The sequence below is a fragment of the Ranitomeya variabilis genome, chromosome 3 (genome assembly GCF_051348905.1).
Source record: "Ranitomeya variabilis isolate aRanVar5 chromosome 3, aRanVar5.hap1, whole genome shotgun sequence".
NCBI classification, from domain to species: Eukaryota; Metazoa; Chordata; class Amphibia; order Anura; family Dendrobatidae; genus Ranitomeya; species Ranitomeya variabilis.
The window spans coordinates 10,831,739-10,846,864 of record NC_135234.1 but is presented as its reverse complement, the minus strand read 5'-3'; the positions used below and the strand labels follow the sequence as shown (position 1 = coordinate 10,846,864).

At 47.8% G+C, this 15,126-nt stretch overlaps 1 protein-coding gene and 1 long non-coding RNA gene across 3 annotated transcripts in view; one reads left to right on the top strand and one right to left on the bottom strand.

Moving 5' to 3' along the window:
- Positions 1-466: 466 nt before the first annotated feature.
- LOC143814937 (uncharacterized) lies at positions 467-6,369 on the top strand. The gene is made up of 3 exons (XR_013223645.1): positions 467-850; positions 5,531-5,676; positions 6,231-6,369. It is a non-coding gene; the product is annotated as an uncharacterized LOC143814937 (long non-coding RNA).
- GTF2E1 (general transcription factor IIE subunit 1) overlaps positions 5,670-15,126 on the bottom strand; it is a 45,546-nt gene continuing 36,089 nt past the window's right edge. For both annotated transcript variants that reach the window (XM_077293634.1, XM_077293635.1), the window contains exon 5: positions 5,670-7,074. In XM_077293634.1, coding sequence (XP_077149749.1) covers positions 6,650-7,074 — 425 coding nt within the window. In that variant the 3' untranslated portion in view covers positions 5,670-6,649. The remainder of the gene's footprint in view (positions 7,075-15,126) is intronic.

Here is a 15,126-nt window from a genome sequence, read left to right as displayed (position 1 = left end):
CGTCCAAGTGAGAAGCAGAAGAAATGGCATCCAAGTGAGAATCAATACATAGTTCCCAAGGGAGAAGCACCAGACATGGCACCCAAGGAAAAGCACTACAGGTGTCCAAAGGGGAGGCACAAGAGTAGGCGTTCAAGGAAGAAGCATGAGAGAGTGTACAAGGGAAAAATAAAAGAGACAGCACCCAAGACAGAAGCACGAGATACTAATGAAGATTGTCCCAAAATCAGAACCAGTTAGATGATAGATGTCTGTTGGTCGGGAACTGATGGGGAGATGCTTGAGCTGCTTAGTCCACCCATGTAGACCAGGTGGCGGTATAGTGATAGTCATATCTGTGATGTCACAGGTCCCCTTACAGGATCTATATACATCAGGCTAGTGAAGACCTGTCGTTATTATCACCAGGTGCCATCGATGGTGCAGAGCTGACCCTCGGCTTAGGTCACCAGTCTGTAAGTCCACATCTCCTCCTCCACCTGCACTGACCATCCATCACCCTGATAATCGGACAGCGCTGCCACTAATGAGAGTGTAATGTGATTGTCCTCAGCGTGGAGGATACAGCAGCACGAGGCAGGGAGGGGGAACAGCTCATCCCGATATCTCTCCGGATACAAGGAAACCATTTTCATCATGGAAGAAGGAAGCGGCTCCAGGCATCGAGTAATGAATTCACTGGAGTCGCCGCTTTCCAGGAAATCATCCGCTCATTACTGTCCAACCCCGAGGGTCAAAGCTCAATCAGTGCTGGTCAGATGTGAAGACGGTCGACCATAGATGTACACCGCCAACGCCCGTCCTGGGAGATGAGGATTTCACCATAGTTACCCATAATTGTGCATCTACGGTGAAGACAACGTACCCCGTACAGGACCGCCAGGGGCAATCTTCACCGTCTCGACCCCTGGCTGATTTATATGTATTGAGTTGACTATGGCCAGACGAGGTTAGGGAGGCCAGACGAGGTTAGGGAGGCCAGACGAGGTTAGGGAGGCCAGACGAGGTTAGGGAGGTGATCAGGGCCACCATATTGACCAGCTCACTCTATTTTATTAGATTTTGCAACTTTTTTGATGACTGGAATGAATCTGCACCAAACCCCCCATCGTGAGTGGTCCTCATCCACTATCAGTCCCAAGATCAGACTGCACCTCCAATAAGGTCACGTCAGCCATTATATATCCAGCTCCCAAAATACCTCCCATGATGCATCATTTTTTCTTAACTGGATGGAGCTTGTCCTGACAACGCCTTCCGATGCGGAGGGGAAGTGAGGTTGACAACCTGTAAACCTTTCTGAATACTGCTCACACTTGGAATCCTCTATAAGTAGGCTGAAGATATGCTGTACAAACGTATCAGGACAACTGTACATTCCTCACACCACTCCATCCAGCACTCGGCATTGTGCTTGGTGGTGTACGGTTGCATCCAGCTGCTCAGCCATGAGGCTTCCAGCAGGGGGCACAGTGTTTCTACTGATACCAGAGGTGGTCTAGACTCTGCTGTTATGGGGTCAGCAGAGCGGTGGTGACGTTTCTACACTCTGCTCCTAGCACTCGGCCCCCCACTTATTACCATGACGAGGTCTCCACTGTGTGGCTGAGTTGCTGCGATTCCTTCCACTTCTCCATAATTTGATGGGGGAAAATTCAGGAGGAAGAAATGTTACCAGGTGGCTCCTATTACAGAACCGCGCTGGTATCAGTGAGCTCTGCACCACTGGCTGTTCTGTCGACGGCATAACGGGGGGGGGGGGGGGGGGGGGGCAGAGGTTATATCACGGGGACAAGGGACTATATTCAAGTCGGATGTCATATACCAGGTACGAGGGATTATATTCAAGTCGGAGGTTATATACCACGGATGAGGGACTATATGCCAGGGACGACGGACTACATTCAAGTCGGAGGTTATATACCAAGAACGAGGGACTATATTCAAGGCGGACGTTATATACCAGGTACGAGGGATTATATTCAAGTCGGAGGTTATATACCACGGATGAGGGACTATATGCCAGGGACGACGGACTACATTCAAGTCGGAGGTTATATACCAAGAACGAGGGACTATATTCAAGGCGGACGTTATATACCAGGTACGAGGGATTATATTCAAGTCGGAGGTTATATACCAGGGACGTGGGACTACATTCAAGTCGGAGGTTATATACCAGGAACGAGGGACTATATTCAAGGCGGACGTTATATGCCAGGGACGACGGACTACATTCAAGTCGGAGGTTATATACCAGGAACGAGGGACTATATTCAAGGCGGACGTTATATACCAGGGACGAGGGACTACATTCAAGGCGGACGTTATATACCAGGAACGAGGGACTATATTCAAGGCGGACGTTATATGCCAGGGACGACGGACTACATTCAAGTCGGAGGTTATATACCAGGAACGAGGGACTATATTCAAGGCGGACGTTATATACCAGGGACGAGGGACTACATTCAAGGCGGACGTTATATACCAGGGACGTGGGACTACATTCAAGTCGGAGGTTATATACCAGGAACGAGGGACTATATTCAAGGCGGACGTTATATACCAGGGACGAGGGACTATATTCAAGGCGGACGTTATATACCAGGTACGAGGGACTATATTCAAGGCGGACGTTATATACCAGGTACGAGGGATTATATTCAAGTCGGAGGTTAAATACCACGGATGAGGGACTATATGCCAGGGACGACGGACTACATTCAAGGCGGAGGTTATATACCAGGGACGTGGGACTACATTCAAGTCGGAGGTTATATACCAGGAACGAGGGACTATATTCAAGGCGGACGTTATATACCAGGGACGAGGGACTATATTCAAGGCGGACGTTATATACCACGGACGAGGGACTATATTTAAGGCGGACGTTATATACCAGGTACGAGGGACTATATTCAAGGTGGATGTTATATACCACAGACGAGGGACTATATTCAAGGTGGACACTATATACCACGGACGAGGGACTATATTTAAGGCGGACGTTATATACCAGGTACGAGGGACTATATTCAAGGCGGACGTTATATACCAGGGACGAGGGACTATATTCAAGGCGGACATTATATACCATGGACGAGGGACTATATTCAAGGCGGACATTATATACCACGGACGAGGGACTATATTCAAGGTGGACGCTATATACCACGGACGAGGGACTATATTCAAGTCGGAGGTTATATACCAGGAACGAGGGACTATATTCAAGGCGGAGGTTATATACCAGGGACGAGGGACTATATTCAAGGCGGACGTTATATACCAGGGACGAGGGACTATATTCAAGGCGGACATTATATACCATGGACGAGGGACTATATTCAAGGCGGACATTATATACCACGGACGAGGGACTATATTCAAGGTGGACGCTATATACCACGGATGAGGGACTATATTCAAGGTGGACGCTATATACCACGGACGAGGGACTATATTCAAGTCGGAGGTTATATACCAGGAACGAGGGACTATATTCAAGTCGGAGGTTATATACCAGGAACGAGGGACTATATTCAAGGCGGACGTTATATACCAGGGACGAGGGACTATATTCAAGGCGGACATTATATACCACGGACGAGGGACTATATTCAAGGTGGACGCTATATACCACGGACGAGGGACTATATTCAAGGCGGACATTATATACCACGGACGAGGGACTATATTCAAGGTGGATGTTATATACCACGGACGAGGGACTATATTCAAGGTGGACGCTATATACCACGGACGAGGGACTATATTCAAGGTGGATGTTATATACCACGGACGAGGGACTATATTCAAGGTGGACGCTATATACCACGGACGAGGGACTATATTCGAGGCGGAGGTTATATACCACGGACGAGGGACTATATTCAAGGTGGATGTTATATACCACGGACGAGGGACTATATTCAAGGTGGACGCTATATACCACGTACGAGGGACTATATTCAAGGTGGATGTTATATACCACGGAGGGACTATATTCAAGGTGGACGCTATATACCACGTACGAGGGACTATATTCGAGGCGGAGGTTATATACCAGGTACAACGGACTATACTCAAGTCGCTCGGCGCTTGTTTACCACAAACAAGTATCATGTTATCAGCAGCACATCTGCAGCTCACACCAGGTGATGTGCTGCCGAGAACAATCCAATGACCCAATGAATGAGCAGCATTTTTCTGGATAAGAGGGTGATCGTTGATATTTTAACACCATTGCATTCTCCTCTGAGCTGCTACTATATAACACATATTTACATGTAGCACATAAGGCAGGCATGGTGGCTCAGTGGTTAGCACAGCAGTCTTGCAGCGCTGGAGTCCTGGGTTCACATCCCACTTTGGACAACATCTGCTAGGAGTTTGTATGTTCTCCTCGTGTTTGCGTGGGTTTCCTCCGGGTTCTCCGGTTTCCTCCCACATTCCAAAGACAATACTGATACGGAGTCTAGATTGTGAGCCCCATCGGGGACAGCGATGATAATGTGTGCAACCTGTAAAGCGCTGCGGAATATGTTAGCGCTGTATAAAAATACAGATTATTATTAAAACATAATCCACATACTCACTATAGAGGACTTACCAGACTGTACGCACTTGTTCAGTTACTCCAGATTCTCAGAGTACAGGACCTTTGGTCTGATGTCACCAAAGGTCCTGCTGCACTGCTATGCTGCACTGCTATTGTCAGTTCTATTTCTTCTTGTAATCGCTGGGGGTCCTTACAGGGATTTTTCCTTACGGGGATAGCCATTTTGCACCTGCCCCATGCCAGCCCTGAAAACATTCCCCCACATTAGCACAAGCTTCTCATATAATCCCCTTTGGACATGACACAGTGATAACATGTTACAGGTGGGGAATCCGCGTGTCCCAGACATTTTATGACATCTTGAGCCATTTTTCTCTCACTACAGATCTCATCTACTCCTCCTTTTGTTCTACTCCACTGATTTCTGTTCTCGCCGCCGTTCCCACCAGGTCATATTTGCTCCATGGACATTTTCCAGATCTGCCGTTATCAGCAGAGGCCGTCGCTCGCAGCAGATATTACCGCCAGGACGGGAGCCGCAGCCATATGGGGCCACTGCATAGTACCGCTATACAGTAAGCAGCCATGATGTGTTACAGGTAGGATATGGCAGCACTTACTCTGGAGCCAAAAGATCACAAGTACAGGTGACAACTCCTATGGCTCCATTACATTCTGATACCCGGCTTCCCCAGACTCCAGCCTGGTCAATAACACGGGTCAGCATTCAGGGGTGTGGGAAAGCTGGGTGATAGTTGCTGTAATGTACGGTGGTCACCCAGCCTTTCCACAAAGGGAAAAGCCAAGTCACATGACCAAAGTTGAGGGTTTATATTCACCAGGGATTTTCATCAATACCAAAATTCCCTAAAATAAATCTTACAATTTTAAAAATGCAAAAATTTTATTCCAGGAAAAAAAAAAAAAATCCAAAAACAATTCACAGAAATCTTGTAAAATCCACAGATCGGCGATCACGAGACGAGTAAAACCGCTACATGGCGTCATGGAAAACGAGGCAGCCGCCATCACAGAGGAAGAAGACACATCCGGCGTCCACCAATCACGTCAATGACACACGGACGCCGACTGGTGCAATATTCGATGGCTCAGTAAGTAAAGGATACAGGTTCACTTAAAGGGAAATCAAGTAAATTCGGTTGGACGCCACTTTAAGGGTCAGAAGACTCGTCGTCCGATTCTTCGTCACTGACACATAATAACTGTATAATGTCAAGTTCTGCTACTATGTAACAATTTGCTTCAGATGCGACAATTATACGATACACAAAGATGTCCGACCCCACTGACTTCTGTAGGAGAGATTCCCCTTTAAGAGTTAAAGGGACTAATCCACTTCTAGGTCAAAGCTTAACCAACGTAAAAAGAAAAAAGTTCTGAAACCAACTTAGTTCATTTCAGATTTTCACTATTTTCACGAACTCTGCTTGATGCCACTGAACGCAGATTATCGCTCTGAAGCCGGTCACACAGCTGATGTGTTTGTTACAATGTGTCAGCCTAGGTAACCCTGAAAAGTACAACAACTGGTTGGGTATTGTGCTAAAATGACAGAGGACACATCATCAGTGACAGCAAGCAGAGATCTTGAAGTCTAGAAAGCTGCAGGTTTCTTTCTGCTGATACAACTGATCTTTATTCACAGAAGACGGGACACCGGCCCTTTAAGTGAAGTCCTCCTGAGAACAGGGTCAAAGTGACCCCGTGAGAGCTCCTGCGCACAGCAATTATGGCACCAGGATGGGAGTAATACTGCCACCAGAGGTACTGACCCGACAGCTGCTCTCTCCTTTATCAGCCTACAGTAATAACAACCTAATAAAATACAGAGCTCGGGGGAGGGGGCACAATCTGAACTACACGTGACGCCTCCTGCTGGTGTCGGAGGAGATCTGCGGGGGACACGGCAGGAGCTGGTTTAATAATAAATTATTGCCCCCCCCTCGATTACTTAAAAGGTTAAATGAAAAGCTAAAAGTATTTGTAACAATAAAATGGTGGCGCCCCCGTGTGGCCGGAGGGGGAAGTGGTTGTCTGAGAGCTGCAGTACAACATGGCGGCAGCTCAGTCGTACATGTCCTCAAACACCCTCTGCCCGATCCCTATGTACACCTCCTTCTCCTGGGGGGTCATCTGCGCCACCAGCTCAGGGCGCTGGCTGACCTCGCTGTACAGGTAGGGCCGCCCGCCGACGGTCAGCGTGGGGTCGGCAGAGACCTCCTCAAACTCATCATCTTCATCATCCTCCACCTCCATCAGGCGGGAGGCTGCGCTCACAGGGTGCCGGGTCGCCGGACTATCCTGGTCCGATTCGCTGGTGTCGCTGTCGGAATCGCTGCCGCCACCCACGTTTCCACTCGCCGCGGACGAGATTCCCGCCGCGCCGCCTGCTGCGCTCTTTTTCTCGTGAATGAGCAGAGCTTGCATCACCTCCTCATTGTCATCCGCCAAGGTGCGGCCATCTTCCTGGAAAGACTCCGAGTCCAGACCTGGAGGAGGAAGACACAGGGTGAGGAGATACAGGGTGACGCTTACAGGGGTCCCCACCCAACACTGAACTCAATGGGGGTCCCCACCCAACGTCGCACTCAATGGGGGTCCCCACACAACGTCGCACACCATGGGGTTCTCCACACAACGCTGCACACAATGGGGGTCCCCACCCAACGTCGCACACCATGGGGTTCCCCACACAACGCTGCACACAATGGGGGTCCCCACCCAACGCCGCACACAATGGGGGTCCCCACCCAACGCTGCACACAATGGGGGTCTCCACCCAAAGCCGCACACAACTGAGGTCCCCACCCAACGCCGCACACAATTGGGGTCCCCACACAACGTCGCACACCAAGGGGTTCCCCACACAACGCTGCAGATAATGGGGGTCCCTACCCAACACTGCACACAATGGGGGTCTCCACCGAAAGCCGCACACAACTGAGGTCCCCACCCAACGCTGCACACAATGGGGGTCCCCACCCAATGCCGCACACAATGGGGGTCCCCACACAACGCTGCACACAATGGGGGTCCCCACACAAAGCTGCACACAATGGGGGACAGATCCCACGTAGCAGCTTCCAGGCTCCGATAGGTTCTGACAGCGGGAAAACTACTAATGTGCATGAGGCTCAATGTTGAGCTTTTCCACATTTCTGCTGTCAGTGAATAACATCATTTACATCCACCAGCCGACCGCCAGTCATGGCCTAGTCCTGCACTCACTGCCGAGACCTTGTTACAATGTATCAGTGCAGACAATCCTCCGAAAATGTCTCCATTTGCTGCCAGCAAGCAATATATATATATATATACAGTTGTGCTCAAAAGTTTACATACCCCGGCAGAATTTTTGCTTTCTTGGCCTTTTTTCAGAGAATATGAATGATAACACCAAAACTTTTTCTCCTCTCATGGTTAGTGGTTGGGTGAAGCCATTTATTGTGTTTTCTCTTTTTAAATCATAATGAGAACACAAAACATCCAAATGACCCTGATCAAAAGTTCACATACCCCATTTCTTAATACCGTGTATTGCCCCCTCTAACATCAATGACAGCGTGAAGTCTTTTGTGGTAGTTGTGGATGAGGTTCTTTATTTTCTCAGATAGTAAAGCTGCCCACTCTTCTTGACATAAAGCCTCCAGTTCCTGTAAATTCCTGGGCTGTCTAGCATGAACTGCGCTTGAGATCTCCCCAGAGTGGCTCAATGATACTGAGGTCAGGAGACTGAGATGGCCACTCCAGAACCTTCACTTTGTTCTGCTGTAGCCAATGACAGGTCGACTTAGCCTTGTGTTTTGGATCTTTGTCATGTTGGAACGTCCAAGTACATCCTATGCGCAGCTTCCGGGCTGATGCGTGCAAATTTGCCTCCAGTATTTGCTGATAACGTGCTGCATTCATCTTTCCTTCAACTTTGAGCAAGTTTCGTGTGCCTTTGTAGCTCACACATCCCCAAAACATCAGCGATCCACCTCCACCATGCTTTACAGTAGGAGTGGTGTTCCTTTCATCATAGGCCTTGTTGACCTCTCTCCAAATGTAATGTTTATGGTTGTGGCCAAAAAGTTCAATTTTGGTCTCATCACTCCAAATTACCTTGTTCCAGAAGTTTTGAGGCTTGTCTCTGTGCTGTTTTGCGTATTGTAGGTGAGATACTTTATGGCATTTGCCCAGTAATGACTTTCTTCTGGCGACTCGACCATGCAGCCCATTTTTCTTTAAGTGCCTCCTTATTGTGCATCTTGAAACAGCCACACCACTAGTTTTCAGAGTGTCCTGTATTTCAGCTAATGTTATTTGTGGGTTTATCTTTGCATCCCGAACAATTTTCCTGGCAGTTGTGAACGACATTTTTGTTGGTCTACCTGACCGTGGTTTTGTATTTACAGAGCCCCTGATTTTCCATTTGTTAATCACAGTGTGAACTGTTGTGAACTCCGTTTTCAGGCTCCCTCTTGTGGTCACAGATGGTATTGTGTGACTTTGGTTTTTTTGCTCCCCCTGGTGGTTTGGTTTATTATCCTGCGGGTCTGCTGGATCAGCTGCCTCGTTATTCACCAGGGAGGCTCCTATTTAGCTCTGCTTCACTTCCACTTGTTGCCGGCTGTCAATGTATTCAGTGCTATTCTGAGTACTCCTGATTATCTCGTTTTCTGCCTCTTCAGGATAAGCTAAGTTCTGTTTGAATATTTTTTGCTCATCTGCCTGCAATATGATTTCTGTGTATGATGAGTCTAGTCCAGCTTGCTAACATGTGATTTCTTTTTGCTGGTAAGCTCTGGGGTACGGAGTTGCTTCCCCCGCACCGTTAGTTGGTGCGGGGGCTCGCGCAATCTCTGCGTGGATATTTTGAATAGGGTTTTTTATTGACCGCACAGTTCCCTTCCTATTTTCTGCTATCTAGTATTAGCGGGCCTCATTTGCTAAATCTGATTTCATCTCTGCGTTTGTGCTTTCCCCTTAACTCACCGTTAATATTTGTGGGGGGCTATTCTATATCTTTGGGGTCTTCCACTGAGGCAAGTGAGGACTTACTTTCCCTCCAGGAATAGTTAGTTTCTCAGGCCGTGACGAGACGTCTAGGATTTTTAGGTAACGTTCCACGGCTGCCTATAGTTGTTTGCGGATAGGATCAGGTTGTGGTCAATCTAGTTACCACTTCCCCAGAGCTGGTCGTCGGTTTAGTTACTTAGCTAGTCCGACCTGCGATCCTTGCCACTAGGATCATAACAGTACAGCCGGCCCGTAAAGTGTTAATTGCATGGCAGAAGCAGGAGAAAAGAAGCTTGGAGATATTTTTTTTTTTTTTTGCTGCCGTGTGTCTAGCTGCTGTGTGTCTGACTTCTCTCCTCCTCTTAATCTTGGTGTGGCTCTGAGTTCAGCTGCTGATATGGATATCCAGAGTTTAGCCTCCAGTGTAGATCATCTTGCTGCAAGGGTACAAAGTATTCAGGATTTTGTTGTTCACAGTCCTATGTCAGAGCCTAGAATACCTATTCCGGAGTTGTTTTCAGGAGATAGATCTAGGTTCCTGAATTTTAAGAACAATTGCAAGTTGTTTCTTTCTTTGAAACCTCGTTCCTCTGGGGATTCTGTTCAGCAAGTTAAGATTATTATTTCCTTTTTGCGTGGCGATCCTCAAGATTGGGCTTTCGCATTGGCTCCAGGGGATCCTGCATTGCTCAGTGTGGATGCGTTTTTTCTGGCCCTTGGATTGCTCTATGAGGAACCTAATCTTGAGAACCAGGCTGAAAAAGCGTTGTTGGCCCTCTCTCAGGGGCAAGATGATGCAGAGGTGTACTGCCAGAAATTTCGTAAGTGGTCGGTGCCTACTCAGTGGAATGAGTGTGCCCTGGCTGCAAATTTCAGAAAAGGTCTTTCTGAAGCCATTAAGAATGTCATGGTGGGGTTCCCTACGCCTGCAGGTCTGAATGAGTCAATGACTCTGGCCATTCAGATTGATCGGCGTTTGCGGGAGCGCAAACCTGCGCACCATTTGGCGGTGTCTTCTGAACAGACACCTGAGTCTATGCAATGTGATAGAATTCTGACCAGAAGTGAACGGCAAAATTATAGACGGCAAAATGGGTTGTGCTTTTACTGTGGTGACTCAGCTCATGTTATCTCAGCATGCTCTAAGCGCGCAAAAAAGATTGATAAATCTGTCACCATCGGTACTTTACAGCCTAAGTTTATTTTGTCTGTTACCCTGATTTGTTGTTGTGATTTTGCTTTTTGCTCCCTCTAGTGGTCATTAGTGATTTGACTCTGGAGCGTCTGTCTTTTCCTATATCCTCACCTGGGCCGTTAGTTCAGGGGCGTTGCTATATAAGCTCCCTGGACCTTCAGTTCAATGCCTGGCATCGTTGAAATCAGAGCTAATCTGTTGTGCTCTTGTCCTCTGATCCTGGTTCCTGTTTTTCAAGCTAAGTCTGCTTCTTTGCTTTTTGCTTTTGTTTTGTTTGGTATTTTTGTCCAGCTTGTTCCTATCTGTATCCTGACCTTTGCTGGAAGCTCTAGGGGGCTGGTGTTCTCCCCCCGGACCGTTAGACGGTTCGGGGGTTCTTGAATCTCCAGCGTGGATTTTTATAGGGTTTTTGTTGACCAGATAAGTTATCTTGCTATATTCTGCTATTAGTAAGCTGGCCTCTCTTTGCTGAACCTGGTTCATTTCTGTGTTTGTCATTTCCTCTTACCTCACCGTTATTATTTGTGGGGGGCTTGTATCTTGCTTTGGGGTCCCTTTCTCTGGAGGCAAGAGAGGTCTTTGTTTTCTTCTCCTAGGGGTAGTTAGATTCTCCGGCTGGCGCGAGTCATCTAGCGATCACCGTAGGCATGATCCCCGGCTACTTCTAGTGTTGGCGTTAGGAGTAGCTATTTGGTCAACCCAGTTACCACAGCCCTATGAGCTGGATTTTTGTATCTTGCAGACTTACACGTTCCTCTGAGACCCTGTCCACTGGGGTCATAACATTTGTTCCCTGTCATCTTACCCGGTTATGGCTTTTGTAGATTCAGGTGCTGCCCTAAGTCTGATGGACTTGTCATTTGCCAGGCGCTGTGGTTTTGTTTTGGAGCCTTTAAAATTCCCTATTCCACTAAGGGGAATTGATTCTACACCATTGGCTACGAATAGACCTCAGTACTGGACACAAGTGACCATGTGCATGACTCCTGTTCATCAGGAGGTGATTCGCTTTCTTGTATTGCATAATTTGCATGATGTTGTCGTGTTGGGCCTGCCATGGTTGCAGACTCATAATCCAGTCCTGGATTGGAAAGCAATGTCTGTGTCAAGTTGGGGTTGTCAGGGAATTCATGGCGACGCTCCTGTGGTGTCAATTGCTTCGTCCACTCCTTCTGAGGTCCCTGCGTTTTTGTCAGATTACCAGGATGTATTTGATGAGCCCAAACTCAGTTCTCTACCTCCTCATAGGGATTGTGATTGTGCTATAAATTTGATTCCTGGTAGTAAGTTTCCTAAGGGACGACTTTTCAATTTGTCAGTGCCGGAGCATGCTGCTATGCGGAGTTATATAAAGGAGTCTTTGGAGAAAGGACTTATTCGCCCCTCCTCCTCCCCTCTGGGTGCGGGGTTCTTTTTTGTGGCTAAGAAGGATGGTTCCTTGAGACCTTGTATTGATTATCGCTTTCTAAACAAAATCACGGTCAAATTTCAGTATCCTTTGCCATTGTTATCTGATCTGTTTGCTCGCATTAAGGGGTCTAGTTGGTTCACCAAGATAGATCTTCATGGTGCGTATAACCTTGTGCGTATTAAGCAGGGTGATGAATGGAAAACTGCATTTAATACGCCCGAAGGCCATTTTGAGTACTTGGTGATGCCTTTTGGACTTTCTAATGCGCCTTCTGTCTTTCAGTCCTTTATGCACGACATCTTCCGCGAATATCTGGATAAATTTATGATTGTGTATCTGGATGATATTCTGTTTTTTTCGGATGATTGGGAGTCCCATGTTAAGCAGGTCAGGATGGTGTTTCAGGTCCTGCGTGCCAATGCTTTATTTGTGAAGGGCTCAAAATGTCTTTTTGGAGTCCAGAAGGTCTCTTTTTTGGGTTTCATTTTTTCTCCTTCTGCTATTGAGATGGACCCAGTCAAGGTTCAGGCTATTCATGACTGGACTCAGCCTACATCTGTTAAGAGTCTTCAGAAGTTCTTGGGTTTTGCTAATTTTTACCGTCGCTTCATCGCTAATTTTTCTGGTGTTGTTAAGCCATTGACGGATTTGACCAAGAAGGGTTCTGATGTTACTATTTGGTCTCCTGCGGCTGTGGAGGCCTTTCGGGAGCTGAAGCGCCGGTTTTCTTCGGCTCCGGTCTTATGTCAGCCAGACGTCTCCCTTCCTTTCCAGGTCGAGGTTGATGCTTCTGAGATTGGAGCGGGGGCTGTTTTGTCGCAGAGAAGCTCTGATGGCTCTGTGATGAAGCTATGTGCTTTCTTTTCAAGAAAGTTTTCGCCTGCCGAGCGGAATTATGATGTTGGTAATCGGGAGTTGTTGGCTATGAAGTGGGCATTTGAGGAGTGGCGACATTGGCTCGAGGGAGCTAAGCATCGTGTGGTGGTCTTGACTGATCACAAGAATTTGATTTATCTCGAGTCGGCCAAGCGGCTGAATCCTAGACAGGCTCTTTGGTCGTTGTTTTTCTCTCATTTTGATTTCGTGGTCTCGTACCTGCCTGGTTCGAAGAATGTGAAGGCTGATGCTCTTTCTAGGAGTTTTGTGCCTGACTCTCCTGGAGATTCAGAGCCAGCTGGTATCCTCAGAGAAGGGGTGATTTTGTCTGCCATCTCCCCAGATTTGCGACGAGTGCTGCAGGAGTTTCAGGCGGATAGACCTGACCGTTGTCCACCGGAGAGACTGTTTGTCCCGGATAGATGGACCAGCAGAGTTATTTCCGAGGTTCATTCTTCGGTGTTGGCAGGCCATCCTGGGATTTTTGGTACGAGAGATTTGGTGGCTAGGTCCTTCTGGTGGCCTTCCTTGTCGCGGGATGTGCGTTCCTTTGTGCAGTCTTGTGGAATTTGTGCTCGGGCTAAGCCTTGCTGTTCTCGTGCCAGTGGCTTGTTGTTGCCTTTGCCTGTCCCGAAGAGGCCTTGGACGCACATTTCCATGGATTTTATTTCAGATCTCCCTGTCTCTCAGAGAATGTCGGTCATTTGGGTGGTGTGTGATCGTTTTTCTAAAATGGTCCATTTGGTGCCCTTGCCTAAGTTGCCTTCCTCCTCCGAGTTGGTTCCTCTGTTTTTTCAAAATGTGGTTCGTTTGCACGGGATCCCTGAAAATATTGTTTCTGACAGAGGATCCCAGTTTGTGTCTAGATTTTGGCGGATCTTTTGTGCTAAGATGGGCATTAATTTGTCTTTTTAGTCGGCCTTCCATCCTCAGACGAATGGCCAGACCGAGCGAACTAATCAGACTTTGGAAACCTATTTAAGATGTTTTGTTTCTGCTGATCAGGACGACTGGGTGACTTTTTTGCCATTGGCCGAGTTTGCCCTTAATAAATCGGGCTAGTTCTGCTACTTTGGTTTCTCCTTTTTTTTGTAATTCGGGGTTTCATCCTCGTTTTTCCTCGGGTCAGGTGGAGCCTTCTGACTGTCCTGGAGTGGATGTTGTGGTGGATAGGTTGCATCAGATTTGGAACCATGTGGTGGACAATTTGAAGCTGTCACAAGAGAAGGCTCAGCGCTTTGCCAACCGCCGTCGCTGTGTGGGTCCCCGACTTCGCGTTGGGGATTTGGTGTGGTTGTCTTCTCGCTTTGTTCCTATGAAGGTCTCCTCTCCTAAGTTTAAGCCTCGGTTTATCGGTCCTTATAAGATCTTGGAAGTCCTTAACCCTGTGTCATTTCGTTTGGACCTCCCGGCATCGTTTGCTATTCATAATGTGTTCCATCGGTCGTTGTTGCGGAGGTATGTGGTGCCTGTGGTTCCTTCGGTTGAGCCTCCTGCCCCTGTGCTGGTTGAGGGAGAATTGGAATACGTGGTGGAGAAGATCTTGGATTCTCGTATTTCTAGACGGAGGCTTCAGTATTTGGTTAAGTGGAAGGGCTATGGTCAGGAGGATAATTCCTGGGTTGTCGCCTCTGATGTTCATGCGGCCGATTTGGTTCGTGCCTTCCATGTGGCTCACCCTGATCGCCCTGGGGGTTTTGATGAGGGTTCGGTGACCCCTCCTCAAGGGGGGGGGTACTGTTGTGAACTCCGTTTTCAGGCTCCCTCTTGTGGTCACAGATGGTATTGTGTGACTTTGTTTTTTTGGCTCCCCCTGGTGGTTTGGTTTATTATCCTGCGGGTCTGCTGGATCAGCTGCCTCGTTATTCACCAGGGAGGCTCCTATTTAGCTCTGCTTCACTTCCACTTGTTGCCGGCTGTCAATGTATTCAGTGCTATTCTGATTACTCCTGATTATCTCGTTTTCTGCCTCTTCAGGATAAGCTAAGTTCTGTTTGAATATTTTTTGCTCATCTGCCTGCAATATGATTTCTGTGTATGATGAGTCTAGTCCAGCTT